We start from the raw sequence: 15,582 nt of genomic DNA on the forward strand, positions 1-15,582 counted from the left end.
TAGCTACGAGAGTGATACAGGCACTCTATGCATGTATGGCATGTAACTGACCCCATACTCTAGGGTCTATTTGCCAGAAAAGTTCTCCACAGGACCAAAATGTCCCTTCTGCAAAAAGACAACAAGTTTAGTCAAAGCCTGCTTGCTGCAAGCCAGTGGATTTATAACTATCCCCAAATGCCGTGGAACATACTCCTAAGGAAAGAGTTTTCTCCTGCCTAGACAAAGAATGCCTGCTTCCTTTAGGGCCCTTACTGCCTTTCATTTCACTACCTAGGGAATAGGTCTCATTGTGTCTCATAGAATCCCACCTACAGGTGAGAAGAGTGTTGTATGAAGCTGAAGGACTTAATACAGTCAAGGAGTTTGCCTGAGCTACATTCTAGACCCTCCCTCTTTTGCAAGACATTTGGTGAGTGAAGATTTCCTATGATGTTACCTATTCCCTAGGACTGTGAGGATATTTTTCTGAATTGTTTTGTTTGCACTGTGTGGACGGCTGTGGGATGAAGTCCAAGGGGATGGAGGGGTGACTGGTGGGAGGTTGGACGCAGTTGCTCAACTGGGGAGCCTGCAGGACACATCCACCCTCGGCAGCAGCATCTGGGTGCAGACACACTGGGCAACACTCAACCAGTGTGGCATTGCCCAGCCCACCTTGCATGCCTAGGTCTCTGCAGGACACCCTGACATATCTACATGTGCCACTGGACAGCCAGAGACCAGCCAGCCTTGTGTTCTGCTCCGTACCATGATGGATCCCCATGGACACGCAGCTGCAGAGCCGCTTACCATGCTCACAGGTTACCAGAGTGGCTGCTGCACCATGTGATTGGGCACTCCTGGACCCAAGCCAGCGATGGGCCTGGGGTCATCTGAGACCTTCTGAACCAGTGAGCAGATGGCCAATGGTGCTCCAAGCAGAGGAGCTTGAGGCCCCACAGACCATGCCTGTAGTACGCTGGCCCAGGTTAGACCGTTTCAGTTAGAACGTCCTGCTCCGTGGGCTGTAAGAGCCCCAACTTCTCCAGGCCGCCAGGAAAACGTTCCTCAAGAGGCCATCAGACTCTGAGGGCAACGCGGCTTGCAGCTGTTTCAGCCGCAGCTCCTTCAGGATGGGGGGTGGTGGGCAAGGCTAGAAGCCTCTGGATTTTTATACAATTGTATGCAAGTTGGCAAGTGTGGAGACCACCGGCAAAAATAAAACCCTTCGCTTTATTTGGCTCCCTTTTTTGGCTTCTCCCTTTTTTAAAGATCTCTTTACTTTTCCTGACCCCCCCAGCCCCTCCCCGCCAGTCCCTTGCTGCAGGGAGGGGTGGGGATCTGGGCCCTTTTCCACTGATGGTTGGTCTTCCATGCTTGGAGAACCCCAGACATCCAGGATGTCTTCAGCAGACTCTGCATATTATAAAGAAGGTGAGCACGCTTCTTCGGCATTCTAGAATAGGAGCTCTTGTGAACTTACTGTCCAGGAAGGGATAAAAAAAGAGAGGGAGATAGTCTGATTTCCTTCCTGTGGAATATCCTGCTAACTCCTGCATTACTCTGACATAAACTGACAAGGTTTTTCTATTTCTTTTACACTGTTTGGTCAACTTGAATATACTCCAGTACCATATAATCTCACATCTCTCACATAAATGAAATTTGGGTTTCTAGCTTAGAAAAGGTGTATTTGATCAATTGAAATAAATTTCCACAGGGGATGAAGGTGCCCATTTTCAAACAACCAAATTTTAATTTACCCTCATGAAAGTGGACCTTAGTGTTTATGAGTATAGACAAGAAAAACGGTGAACCAAATACAGATGACAAAGCACCATTCCAAACTTTTTACTGGCATAGATCATTCACTGACCCTCAGTATGAGGGATTCTTTAATGTATGATGTAATTCAAAGAGAACATTTTAGAAGCTCTCACATTATTGCTCAGAGGGCGTCGCCATCAGCCCACAAATTTGAGGGGTTTTGTTCTGTTCAAAGTTTTCAGGATATAATGAATACTGCTTTGTCCTCATGCTTTTATACTGGGCCGGTACTGAGCTTTCGTCTCCCTACCATTTCCCAAACTGGTAAACTATATAGTCATCAGCGATAAAAGGCTACGTGCAATTTGTCCCAGAGGCAACTCACCTGTAGTGGCTTCTCCATTGTTATTCTGAGTCTATTTCAAGACCCTCACAAAGGGAGGAATATTCAATGTTCCTGACAGCTAAGCCTTTTACTAAACTCACACAAAACGTTAGGCTCAGAAGCTGAAAATAATCTTTTGTTGATTTTTCTTTCCAAATTTCTCATGGATTGCTCCTCTCACCCTCATTCCAGCTAAACCCTTTGGAGATGCAGCCCCTTTAAATCTCTTTGCTTCACAAACCTTAGAAGATTTAGTGGGCTCTAGGAAAAAAGTAGCAAAACACACCACAAAAGGAACAGAATGAACAATTGTGATGTTTAGTACAGCTCCTTAAGGAGTGTTTCACAGACAGGAAAACAACTCAAAATACTAATGGTGAACGTCAGAATTGTTCTTCAAAGAGCTGAGTGACACAGCAGAAAACATTGTAATGACCTGTTGTTATATTTAATACCCCAAACAGATGGCGTTCCATTTTTCTTCCCAAATGGATTGTTCACCTGATTGGAAAATCATTTCTGAGCCCTTACCCCACACCCAGCTGCTTAACTTCCATTCTATCCAAATGTGAATTGGTTTGCTTTCCCCGACTTTGGAAATCTGATCATGAAATCATTCCTACTTTCTTTCAGTTGATATTTAAGGATCAGAAACTATCCACTCTATTTAAGGAACTACTGTTACACTGAGCCCCCAAGTTATCTGGAAATGAAAGATCCACTATATTAAAGCCATGTCCCTACCTCCCCCTGGTTAAAAGAATAGATTCTTGTGGACATGTATGTAGAGTTCTCTAAAAAAGATTCACATAGCTCATCTTAATCTCACCTTCTTGCACATCCTAAGCTCCAATTAACAGACTACACCCCTGAACTGCCAGAAGGGCAGAATCCAGTTCAGGCTCAGCTAAAAAAATCCATGGTCTTAGTAATGGTGGTGGTTTTTTTCCTTAAGATAAAATAGACATTTAAGAAATCAGAAGCTCTATTTTAAATCCTTATGGAAATCATGTGATGCAGAAATAAATCCACTTTACTTTGACTTTGAAAATATTTTATTTGATTAGTAAATAGTTATACAGTTGAAACAGTTCTATTGAAGCTTTCTATAAATAGCTAACAATTAAGAAAATAATGTATGTAGAAAAGAGATTGCATTTAAAGGTAAGAGCTGTCAGTTGGTTGTATGAGGGCCTCAGGGGCCCACCAAGCAGAATAAAATGGTAGGTTGTCTGTAATTCACTCAGATAGGTATAAAAGTTAAAACTTTTAGCAGATCCCTTTAGAAAAAAGGCTCTCTTCTAAAATGCACAGTGAAATGTCAAGAGTGGCAGGGGGTTAAAAAAGCGCACCAAAAAAAATCTGCAATCAAATAATATAATTTCATAATTAATATAAATAAATAAAGAATAAATAACAATTACTCATAAATCAACATATACATTTAGAAGGAACTCGTATAGTCCTACCTCAACAGAGATGAGCAAACCAAACAAGTCTTCTGTGAAATATTGAGGCAGTTTCTACAGCATCTTCTCAAAATTCCCTCCCTCCCCCGTCCCGCAAAAAAACAATCCCAGACAACAGTTCAAGGCATTTGTGGCTATACTAAAGAAACTCTTTTTTTTAAGCAATTTGATTTGTTCACATACAAAAAGGTAAAGCCAGACTCCAGCAGTTCACAAGCCATAATAAAGCTAATCGTGTGGGAAATTCAATTTACAGCCTGTGAAATATAAAGGCATTTATTCCTCAAGATTCACCCAAAACAACCCGTACGCTACATACAGAGAGAGCAGAGATTGGTAGGCGAAAGCAAACCGCATTTCTAGACCATGAACACAGCGAATACTAGCAAGAAAAACAGCTCTCCCCTTCAAGGGAAGGCTTCCAACCACGAGACAAACGCGTACAGCTTTTCTCCCTTGTACGGAAAGAGATTGGCTCCTGTTGTGCCAAAGGGGGAACACAACGCAATGTGGGGGGGGGGTCCAAAAGGAGTCACAACGAGAGGATCGGATTACCGTCACGCCACGCCGAGAGAAACGGAGACACTTTCACCGGGAGTGGGCGCCCCTGGCGCGGACGTGGGTGCAGGGCGCGCAGGGCGCGCTCTCTTCGTGGGTCTCCAAGCAAAGGCACAGTTCGAGGGGCCTGGGTGTACGGCGCGCTCTAGCAGGCCGGACGCACGGGTACCTGCAGGAGGATCACCTGTCTATTCTCAGACGGGTGGCACTTATTGATGTGCCGCGTGAGGCCAGGAGAGCTGTAGAAGGTGGCCGGGCAGTACTTGCAGGGGAACACCTGGGCGGCGTGCAGCAAGCGCAGGTGGCGCTCCTGGGCTCCCTTGCTGGGGAACATCTCCCCACACACCGGACACAGGTGGCACTCGGCGGACGCACTCAGGCCCAGCACGCTGGCCGTCTCGCCGTCGCCGGTCGCTTCCTGGGGCGCCTTCTTGTCGGGCCCGGGGTACAAGGCTAGTAGGTCCTTAGCTGGGGACACGGACGGTGCTCCCTTGGCCTGCAGCGCCTGGTGGTGCGCCAGCAGGTGCTTGCGCAGGTAAGCCTGGCGGCGGAACTTCTTGGCGCAGTGGTGGCACTCGTAGAGCCCGTCCTCGGAGCCCGACTCGGACACGCCGCCGGGGCTCGGCGTGTCGCGGTCGCTGCCGCCGCCCGTCGCCTCCCGCGCCTCAGCCCTGGCAGCGGTTTCGGGCTCCGAGGCCCGGGCGGCGGGGGGCGCAGGCCGCGGTTTGTGCCAGCGGCGGTGCGAGGCCAGGTTGGCCGGGCAACTGAAGACCTTGGAGCATTCGGGGCAGCGGTACTCCACGCGCACGATGCGCGAGCACTTGTGCTGCGCCAGGGCGAACGGGTCGGCGTACTCCTCCTTGCAGAGCTGGCAGATGAACTCGCCCAGCGGCCGCGCCGCGCCCCCCGCACGGCCTCGCGGTGTCTCCACCGGGCCCTCCTTGATCTTCAGCCCCAGCACAGGGGACGTGGTCACCTCGTCCTCGAAGTGCAGCTTGCGGATGGCTTTGGGCTTCTTGGCGCCCGGGGCCTTGGCCACCTTGGCCGGGGGCTCGGCGGTTGCGGGGGGCGCGGGCCGCTTGCCTGGGGGCCGCAGGGAGGCAGCGGGGGACAGCGGGGGGCCGGGCCCTGGGCCCCGGGCCGCCTCGGAGCCTGCTGAGAACGCCGTGCCCATCTTGAGCTCCGCAGGCGCGAAGAGCAGCGGGTCGCCCCCGCAGGTGCCGCCTCCGCCAGCGCCGTTGGCGCCGCGGCCGCAGCCCCCTCCAAGCAGAGCAGCGGGCGTGGGGAAGGACTCGGCCGAGACTGGCGAGCCGAGGTTGAAGCTGCGCTCGAAGTACTTGTGCTTCTCGTGCTCGCGGCTCACAGGTCGCGTGGGGCTGTAGAGCGGCGCGGGGTGCGCGGCCTCGGGGTTGCCGAAGTGCGCGGCCCGCGGCCCCGGCGGGGGTGGCGGCGGGCCCGGCGCGCAGGCGAGCGCGGCTGCGAGCGCCGCATGGGCGTGCTCAGCGGGCGGCGGCGGCGGCAGCGGGCCGGGCCCCGGGCTTGGCGCCGGGGACGAGGCGCGGGCGCCCCCGCAGCTCGGTGAGAGCAGCAGCACGCGGTCGCCATCCTCGCCGCCGCGGACCCGGTAAGACACGGGCGTGGACTTCTTGCTGCGCTTCACCAGGAAGCCGCGGGGCATGGTGGCGCGGCGCGAGGGTAAGGCACTGGCTCGGTCCCACCTCCGCGCTCAGCCCCGGCGGCCTTCAGTGTTCCCGGCCCATGGTTCGGGCGCGGCGGCTGCGGGACTTGCGTGGCGCCAGCGGGCTGTTCTACCCGGCTTCTTGCTCAGCACGCGCGTCCCAGTCCCTGGGCCCGGGAGCCGCTCCCTTTTAACGGGGGGAGGGGGCCATTGTTCTCGCCTCCCGCTTTTCCCGGAGCCAATCAGCGCGCCCTCAGCTCCTCCGTCTGGGAGGGTGGGAGGGTGACGGGGCGGCAAAAAGGGGGCCGGGACTAGGGGGTCGCTCGGTAGGTGCGGCAGATGTACCTGAGGGCTCGGGGCCCCCGCTAGCGCCCCTCCGCCGCCCCGCCCGGCGCCACGGCCCCGCCCCGCTCAGGCACACGCCCGGCCCCGCCTCCCTTCACGGTCTGCTGCTCCTCTATGGGGAGGCGCACGTGCCTGGGCTTTGTGTCTCTCCTCCGGGGGGCGCGGAGCCGCCAAATGGGCCCGTCCATCAGCACGACAATGCACGGCCCCCTCCCGCTGGGGGATTACTCGCCGGTCGCGAGCAAAATAGCAACAAAGGAAAAGAATGGCCCCAAATATGTCGGGAGGGTTCAATCCGCAAGCCGGAGCGGAGAGGATAGTTGTGGACGCTGACTGAGTAGGGGCGGCGGTGGGCAGCAGCCGGCTGGGGGGAGATCTGAGTAAAGCCGCTGGGGCGGGAGGAGAGGTCGGGAGGCACAGGAGCTTCTCACGATGTTGGGGCAATAATCGAAAATAACTGCAAAGCCAGGGCAGCCAAGAGTCCCCTCCCGTGCATCGGACGAGTGAGCCGCGGGGCCTATGATCCAAGCGAAAATGAGACCCTGGGGCTTCAAATTTGGGTAGGAGATCTGGCTTCTGGCTTCTGGCTCCAGCCGAGGGCGATGTCTGCCCGCAGCCTTGGCGCGCCCGCGCGCCTCAGCAAAGGTTTCTCTTGAGTTCGAAGAACAGTTGGCACCGCACTTCTCGCCTGAAGACGCGGCGCTGGGTTTGGGGGGTGGGGCGGGGTGCTGTTGGGCTAGGTTCCAAAAGGAACTTGCATTTCTAAACTTTTTTAAAAAGTTTCCCGAGGCTCAGGGAATGGCATCCTTGGAGGGGCCTGGCGCTCAGAGCCTCCGTGTCGCCCGGGACTGGGTGGGTTCGGATGTTGGCCAAAGGCCGAACGAAACGCGCGGTCATCCGCGTGCGCCGCAGTGAAGCTGGTTTCCGCTCTCCTTGCGCCGCCTCATGCATTTTCATTCGGAGTGGCATTTTGTCTGCCAGTTGACATCAGATGCTAAATCAAGGGTTCCAATCAAGGCCCTGCAGAATAAAGGGGCCGCCTGTCTGGGCGCAGGGCCCCCCCGCCCCCCCCCCCACCGGAGCCGTGCCCCCTTCACCTTTGTAAAGGAAATTAACCTCCCGCTATTGAGCGCTGGTCGCGGCCAATCTGGACGCAAAAGAGACGCGTGCTGCCCGCCTGGGGGAGGGGGGGCAATCTGTCCACAGAGGCAGGCTGCGGCCTCGGAGAGTACAAGCCGCCCCCCAAACCCAGTGCCAACAGGAAAAGACAACAGCGAGGATCCAATCTCTTCCCAAACGTGCCCCGTTTGGACCCAGACCGGCTCTTTGCCTGCATCTTCTCCCCAGCCCAGCCCCAAGAAAACACAAAAGAGAATTTCCGGGGGACAGGGACAGAACCTCAAGAGTGCGGAGTGGCCCCGAGTACCTATCACTAGGGAACAAACAGCAAAGCCACATTAAATGTCATCTGTTGTGGTGAGGAAAATGTCACTTTATTGAAAGAGAAGGAAACGGACATTTTTCTGCAAAGCTCTGTGCACCCAGATGGATTTTGCTGAGTTATGCTTATGCTTAATTCCACTGAAGGTATTTAATTGTTCTGGATTTTCCCTCTGAAAATACCCTGGCGTAGAAATTATACAGATTTTTAAAAATAGCATCCACATGAGTAATAAATTGTAATAGGACAATTGTTAGGGTTAGTTCATCAAGGAGTTAATCAAACTGATTTATCAAGGGGATAGATATTTGATGACTTTGTGCTTGCAATATTTTTTTAAACCCACAGACCGCAAAGAGAATACCTTATAATGCAAACTATTCTGAAAGCTCTCTCCCTCGTTTTAAAAATGCTAAACTACTGCGATGAATGCTAGTCCTGAAAAAGTTACTAAAATGAGTTTAATCTAAAATTTATATATGTATGTTTCCATCTAAAAGTAACTGGTGTTGCTTCCTTGCTCTTTCCAGCGCTGATTAATACTGCTGATGAAATTAGAAGTGGGAAAGGGATTCCGGGACAGCTTTGGCCAATTTTATTTTCTAATCACGAATCCCATCTGGATTGTGGAATAATGGGCAGGGGCTCGGTGCGCGGTTCCCTACTGACTGGAGGATATTTGGTCTCGCCTGTGTAACACTCCTTTCATTCAACAGATAACAGGGAGAGTTAGTCACCTTGTGAATCTTTAAAATATAAGACCCATAATAGCAAAGGGCGGGGCGGGGTGGGGTGCACAAAAACCAAACAAAACAAAACCCCTGCCTGAATGCAGCTAATTCAAACAGGGCTCTGAATTAAGCCAAGAGAATCTATTGAACACTATTGAGATACAGAGATTCAATGGATCCGTTTCTTATTCTGTATTTGTGGTTTCTAGTATTGCCAGAGACAATGAATTCTGCTTTCAGACGGATTCGGTCAAAATAATTGGAAACTTGAAAGGTACAAGTATTAGAAACGAATTTCATAACCCATGGCTGGGGAAGAATTAGGTTGGCGCGCGCACGCACACACCGGCAGTCTCCAAGTAGGTGGAGCCTTGCACCTGGTGGTAAGTTTCGTCGTCGTCTTGCGTGATTTTATTTCTCAGAATCTATGCGTCCTCTCAGGTTGGGATACTTGTTTTCCTCTGAGGAGCAAAGCACCTCTGGCGCCCGGCCTTGGCGCACTGCGATTCCGAGTAGGGGCGGCGTGGAGTTGGACTGGGGAAACAGCGCTGGTTTGCCTTCCACCAGTGGAAGATTCACGCGAGTCAGCAAGCTTAGGTATCCAACGCAGGCCCCCCAAGTATCCTTCCCAGTCCCTAAGCGACTCATCCCCTTCTTATGGGGTCTTGGACAGCGCTTTGGAAAAACACAGCGGCCTCTTCCCTTCATGTCCTTGCGACCGCGAGGTGGGATCTTCCTTTGAGGTCTGGAGGCCGCAGGCGCGCTCACTTTTCCAGTCCTGGTGTCGCACGCTGCCGTCGGGGAGAGCGCCGGGGTTCACTGTGACCCGCAGCTCAAGAGTCCAGCTCCAGGAAGTTTCTAGAAAGCGCGAAACTGGGTAATAAGCGCTAAAGCGGGAAATTTCGGCCTAGGATTTGCCGCGTGGAGTGTGGACGAGTCCAGGCATCCCCCTGAGCTCCGGAGAGGCAAATACCAGAGGGGCCTCAATCTCACCACGCAGGGCGTTTGGAGACACACAGGACGAGAGAGAGAGGTGTCATCGTACCCCCACCTTCCCATCAGACCTCTCTCCTGGCTTCACAGAAGCCCCACACCAGGGCCTCCCTGCCCCCAAACCGCGACCCGGCCTGAACCGCAGAGCCCGCCGTCAGGTCCCGCAGGGGCCTGCGCCCCTGGGCGCGGGGCGCGCTGGGCCGGGCCGGAGCTCGAGCCCGAGCCCGGAGAGGCTTTGTGTTTGTAGGAATGAGGGGTTCTTGTGTCAGTCCCAGGGGCACGCGAGAGACACGCGCAGCCCGCCCGCCACCGCCTCCGCCCGACCCGGTCCGGCCTCCAGGCACCTTCCGGGCCCGCCGCCCAGAGGCCGTTGGCTTTGTTCGGCATATTAGCATAAAGCTGCCACGGATCTCCCGTTTAAATAATTCTACACAAAAGGAGAGTGCATGAAAGAGAGCGAACAAGGGAGAATCCGCGAGGCTGCGCCTTGCGCCGAGCGTAGGGAGCCCCGCGCTCAAGTATTTCCCTCCCCTCGAGTTTCGAGTGCCCCCGGCAATCTGCTGCGCGCCCATTATTTGGCCTGGGGCAGACCGGGCGCGGGGCCGCCTCTTTTATCCTCCCGAGTGTGCCGTCGGGGCCACTGTGTGCTCCTTAAAGGGCCCTCAGGGCTGTTTGTTTTTGCCGCGGATGGGACTGCTGGGGACTGTTGAGGCGACAGGAAGGTGCTGGGCCGGGCGCCGGGAAGGGTGGTGGTGGCCAAGGCTGGCGAAGGCGAAGCTTGGGCATTTGGAGAAGTTATGACCTGAGAATCATACCAGGAAGAGCTGGGATAGCATTGAACCGACCGGGATGACGCAGAACGCGGGGTGCTCAGGGGGACTCCCCGCGCCTACCTCCCAGAAAAGGCCCCTATGAAACCCAAGCAAATACTGCACAGCAAGGCCACGGCGACTCGATCCTCCCCTTTCGCCTGCCCCAGGGTGAACGAAGAGGTAGCCGGGCCCCTGGGGACCAGAAGGGGCGCCCTGCACGCCTTGACCCGGGTCCCCCTTTCTGGGGGCTGCCGTGGGGTTCGGCTGCATTCTCTCTCCCGCGACCACCGTCTCTCCCCTCCCTTCCGTATTGCCCTCTTTTATTCCCAGCGCTGGCCTCCTCCCCTCTCCTCCGCTCTCCTCCCCTCCACTCCGTCCCTGCTGTCCTCTCCACCCCCCCCCCATTTCCTCCAAGCCCGCCTCGCCCTCCCTCCTCTCTCTCTCTGTCCCCGTCCTTCAGTCCCCCCGTCGCTCTCCTCCTTACTCTTTTTCACCCAGCCCCAGACTGCCTCTGTCCTCTCTCCGGGGTCTCTCCCTCCTCCTCCCATCCTTGTCCCCTGGCGTCCCCTCTCCTTCACTCTCTCCCCTCTCCCCGTCTCTTTCCGCCTCCCGGTCTCCCTCTCCTCTCTCCCACTCTTCCCTCCTCTTACCCCCTCCCGCCCTCTCCCCCTACTCTTCTTCCCTCTGGCTCTCCCCCCTCCCCGCTGGCCAACGTGTGTTATTTTATTTGTCTAGAGAGAGCCTATTTGTTCAGTGATGTGTGGCCTCCCGGCCGCCTGCTTTAATGGGGACCGCAGAGGCTTGGTTTCTCTGAACATTAGCATACAGCTGCCGGCTCGGTGCCCCTTCCCGGCGCTCACTTTATCCCAGCCTTATCGTCACCTCTTCTCTCAACTAGAAAACAATCAACAGCTCCTCACCCACGGCGACTTTGGAGCCCCTCTCCCTGGTTCTGGGGAACATTGGCTTGCCCAGTGCAGGGTGCGCGCGCGCGCTCCCTCTCTCACTTACACACACACCCTCTTGTAAGGGTAAATATTGATTGGCTGGCTTTACACTTTATCCTCCGTGCAGTCAAGCTTCCCTGTCCTCGCTCAACACGTCCTTTATTTTTCTTTTGCCTTCCTGTGATATCTGGGTGTAATTTAAGGAGGTGGCTACACTCTATTATAAACCGACCTGTGTCGAAGATGATTAGAGGCATCTGTGAAACACGGTTGTTGCCTGCTGTTTGGTGGAATAAAACTTGGGAAAATTAACTTTGGTATTTTCTTGTCAGCTTTCTTGGTTCACTCTTAGCGTTCCAAGATCAGGCTTAGATCGCTGATGTCCCCAGCTCACCAACTAATGCTGAAATTCGGAGGGATATCACACCTTCATCTGTCCCTACACAATCTATGCCTGTGCACGGGAAGAGTAGTCCAAATATGTTCCCTTCAAAATCCTTCTCATCATTGAAGAGTGAATATCTTTATTCTTAAAGCCCCTAAAACAGTCAATTTCAAGCGACGATCAATGACGCTTGGATTCTTCTTTTCTTAGAGAAGTTGTTCCTCAGAGATGAAGTGCTCAAGTCTGCACACATGCTAAAATCCCTGCCTAGAGTCAGGAAATTAGTCACTTTCTGAATATGGGACACTCTGTAAACCAAATACATTCTGACATTTTCAAATCTGCCCTGATACTTATGGAGGTCCCAGACTACTTTTTAAAAAGCAGCAAGGGAAAACTTGGTGCCAGTTTATGTGTGATTCGACATTAAGGTTGGCATTGTCATTTGGGGTCCCTTTATATGACTAGAAGCTTTTTAATTACCATTAAACAGAAATCACAACTGTTGATCCTCTAGTTATCTGCACCCACCCAAGGGTTTCAGTGCCTGTCACAGAAACTTGCTCCTTTTGCTGATGAATTTGACCCAAGCATCTCAGGGAAAAGGGACAGCGGGGTGGGAGAGGATAGTTTCTTGAGCTGACTCATTTGCAGGCCCCTGAAATATGATTCTACGTGTGTTAGTATTTTAGTTTGAAGAGTGTACCAGCAGCAATTGCTCTCCATTCACGTTACACCGTTTGTACCATACTGCTGAAGCTGGGCCCTCCTCCTGAATGGCCCAGGCATTTGTGTAAAACCGAGTAAAGGAATTAGTGGATTTACTGCTTGTTTTTGCCTCTCTTAAAAAAATTGAAGTCTTGTGTTCCAGAACAGTTTTAATTTTGAGAAGTATCAGTTTGATGATGGGTGTAGAATTCTGGAGTGCCCACTGTAACTTTTTCTCCTAATAGTTGTATAATCCTTGTAATTGTGTCAACTTTTGCTAAGTGTTAACATAAATATAAAAAAATGAACAAAAGCTGGAAATGTGCCCATGAAAACCAATCTTAAGCCCTGCTGGTCAACAAATTGTTTCACGTTCTCCACTAAAAGAGACCCGAGTCCCGCTTTAAACCCCGCCTCACTACCCTCCCCCCCCAAAGAATCTTATGTCTTGTTCCTGAATTCATAATATATGTTCTAGTAGGCACTGAATTTGCTTTATTTATAGGAGAGAGGGTTTCTGACCCACATTACAGGTAACATGTACCAGAGGCCACTGAGGCAAAGTAACAGTGTTGAGGGTCAAAGGACATGACCTAGATTAATTTCCCACTACTGTTTTCTAATCTAAAACCTGTGTGTGAGCCTGTGTGCTTATCTCCCAGGTTTTCAGTGCGTTTGTGCTCACGACCTGCAACATTAAGCCACAGGATTGTTATAGCAGCCGCCTTCTTTAAAGTCCACAAAAATATCCCTATGCAGTCAGTTCGTCTTATGTGTTACAGAGTTCATTTCTCATCATCTGTTTTATCAATTTTTCATCCTGGGCACACGATTTTTTTTATTGCCCAGGAGTACATGTGAAGAACCAACAAATCGGCCGCAGGGTATTTTAGGAAATCAAAAAGAATCACGCTCAAAGAAAAAAGAAGTTTTCTACAGGACGATCTCATTTGATCACTAAAATGGATTTATCTGCACAGGAATATAACTAGTGCTGCTACAGCGGCCCCTGCCCGGGAGTGGAGACGCACGGCTGTGCGCCACCTACTGGAGATATAGAAAACTACAGGCATGAGTGGACGCTTGAAGAGGACAAAACCACGGTGGGGCTTGTCTGTTAACCTAGGCTTCAGAGAGGCTTCCGATTTATACAGAGCACTTCCAGGAACTACGTATATGAAAACTATAAAGTGCAGACCTTGGCCACAACTAAATGATGCCTGGCCACGCGTACATGGGCAGGTGGTAATGATTATGGTGCAGGTAGTCAAGGATGCTCTTCTCCACCAGAGTCTTGTAGATGGTTTCCCGAAAAACTCTCTTGAGGTATTTCCTGGGCTTCTCCATCAGGTTAATTTCCTCATCTTCTATCTGTCGGGCTAACTGTTCTATGGAAGGATGGTCTTCCTCCTGGAAAATACAGAATAAAATTCTTAGTAAAATTTCATTGATAAAGATGGGGCTCAGAGAGAAAAAAGTCATTTGAAATTAGGATCGTATGCTGTGCATATCTATAATATAGTAGGGGCTTTCCAAGTTTTATTGATAAAAATATTCAAACATAGAAGCAAGTTGACAGAATCGAGCAGTTAGCACCTACGCTCACACCGCTGGGACGTCATGACTAACGCGGTACGGTATTTGCTTCACCACATATCTGCCCATCTGTAGGTGGGTTGTTATAAAAAGTCCTTCAAGGTTGGCACTGTGTGGCCACTATAAACTGAAAATTACCCTAAAGAAAAGGTCACATGGATTTAGTTGGTGTATTTTTCTGAAGTGCCAATAATTGAACAGGAATAAGTGGGTAATTTGCAGAGTTCTTACTAGATCATTAACTTATTAATAGAATTTACAGATAGGAAAATACAGGTATGCCTCCAAGCTATATGGAGGCATAACAGAATTCTCACTAGGTTATTTAAGTGAGACACTGCCAGTTGTGGGAGAGTATACAGACATCACTTGGAAGGCAGGAGATAGTGGTTGTCACAGGACTTCAGATTTAATCAGCTCAATAAAGATGAGGAGAGAGAAAAAGGCAGCTGACACCCAGAACTAAATCCTAGAGTTCTGTGAAACACTTGAGTGCCACCAGCACTTCAGAAGCATACAGATGGCAATATACACCAAACTGGCGCATTCTCCCTTAGTTTTTCAGAATTGTACCATGCAAAAACAATGACATTGCAAAAATTAAAGATTTGTGGTTTGTATTTTATGATGCTACTGTGGCATTGAAGTAAACAAGGTAAAATAACAAGATGGGACTTTTAAGTTTAATGAAAACAAGTACTTCTCTAGATTGTGAACAGATTTTTGTGCATTTGCTTCTGGTGGAGTGACCTCTCCCAGTGTGACCATTGCCCCTCAGGGAGACCAGTCCTCTCAGTGTGACCATCTCTGCCCTCAGTGCGACACATCTGTGATTAGCTCACTTCCCAAGGCCACATACAATGCATGATCTTTTATTTCTGTCTAGCTTCTTCTATTTAGCATAATGTTCTGAGGTTTATCCATCTGTAGAACGTATCAGTGCTTCATTTTCTTCCTACGGCTGAATTATTTTCCACCTTGTGATATACTACATGCATTTGCCCATTGATCAGCTGATGGCTGTTTGGGTTGTTTCCTCCTCTGGCTGTTCTGAAAGGTGCTGCTGCGAACGTTCACGTACACACGTTCTTATGGATTCCCCTCTTGGTTCTTCGGGGTACACACCTAGCAGTGCAGTGGTTGCGACATACAGTAATTCTTTGTGTAACTTTATGAGGAACTGTGAAACCATTTTTCCCACAGCAGCCGCACAATTTTATGTTCCCTCTGGCATGGTCTAAGGGCTCCAATTTTTTCACTCGCCAATACTTATTTCACCTCCCCCTGCCTTTTTTTTTCTTTTTTTTCCTTCTTTTTTTACTATAGCCTCATAGTGGGGAATCTCATTGTGGTTCTGGTTTGCATTTCCATAATGATTATTGATGATAACTTATTTCATGTAATTGATTTTGCTTCTGGATTATCAGCTTTATTCCACTGGCCTATCCTTATTCAAGTACTATACTATCTTGGTTATTGGTTGATTTGGTAAGTTTTGAAATTGCATATTGTGACTTTTTTAGCTTTTTAAAATTCCCTAGATTGTTTTGGCTATTTGGAGTCCCTTGTATTTCCATATGAACTTTTCCATTTCTGAAAAAAAAATGCTATTGGGATTTTGATAGGATTGGACTGAATCTGTACATTGCTTTGTCTATATTGCCACATTAACAGTATTAAGTATTCAAATCCATGAACACAGATGTCTTTCTATTTATTTAGATCTCCTTTAATTTCTTTCAGAAGTGTTTTGTGGTTTTCAATATACAAGTTTGGTACTTCTTT

The 15,582-nt window shown here is 50.7% G+C and overlaps 2 protein-coding genes across 5 annotated transcripts in view; both read right to left on the minus strand.

The window, feature by feature from the left end:
* Positions 1-3,177: 3,177 nt before the first annotated feature.
* On the minus strand, positions 3,178-6,015 carry INSM1 (INSM transcriptional repressor 1). The gene has a single exon (XM_036892236.2). It carries the CDS (start codon positions 5,837-5,839, stop codon positions 4,307-4,309), a length of 1,533 nt encoding a protein of 510 aa, XP_036748131.1. The 5' UTR covers positions 5,840-6,015; the 3' UTR covers positions 3,178-4,306.
* Positions 6,016-13,130: 7,115 nt separating this feature from the next.
* CFAP61 (cilia and flagella associated protein 61) overlaps positions 13,131-15,582 on the minus strand; it is a 406,566-nt gene continuing 404,114 nt past the window's right edge. For 3 of the 4 annotated variants that reach the window (XM_057502682.1, XM_057502680.1, XM_057502681.1), the window contains one exon: positions 13,131-13,611. In XM_057502682.1, the coding sequence (XP_057358665.1) occupies positions 13,411-13,611 (201 nt within the window). In that variant the 3' untranslated portion in view covers positions 13,131-13,410. The remainder of the gene's footprint in view (positions 13,612-15,582) is intronic. The other variant, XM_057502683.1, reaches the window with a different exon arrangement.

The sequence above is a fragment of the Manis pentadactyla genome, chromosome 5, assembly GCF_030020395.1.
Source record: "Manis pentadactyla isolate mManPen7 chromosome 5, mManPen7.hap1, whole genome shotgun sequence".
NCBI lineage: Eukaryota > Metazoa > Chordata > Mammalia > Pholidota > Manidae > Manis > Manis pentadactyla.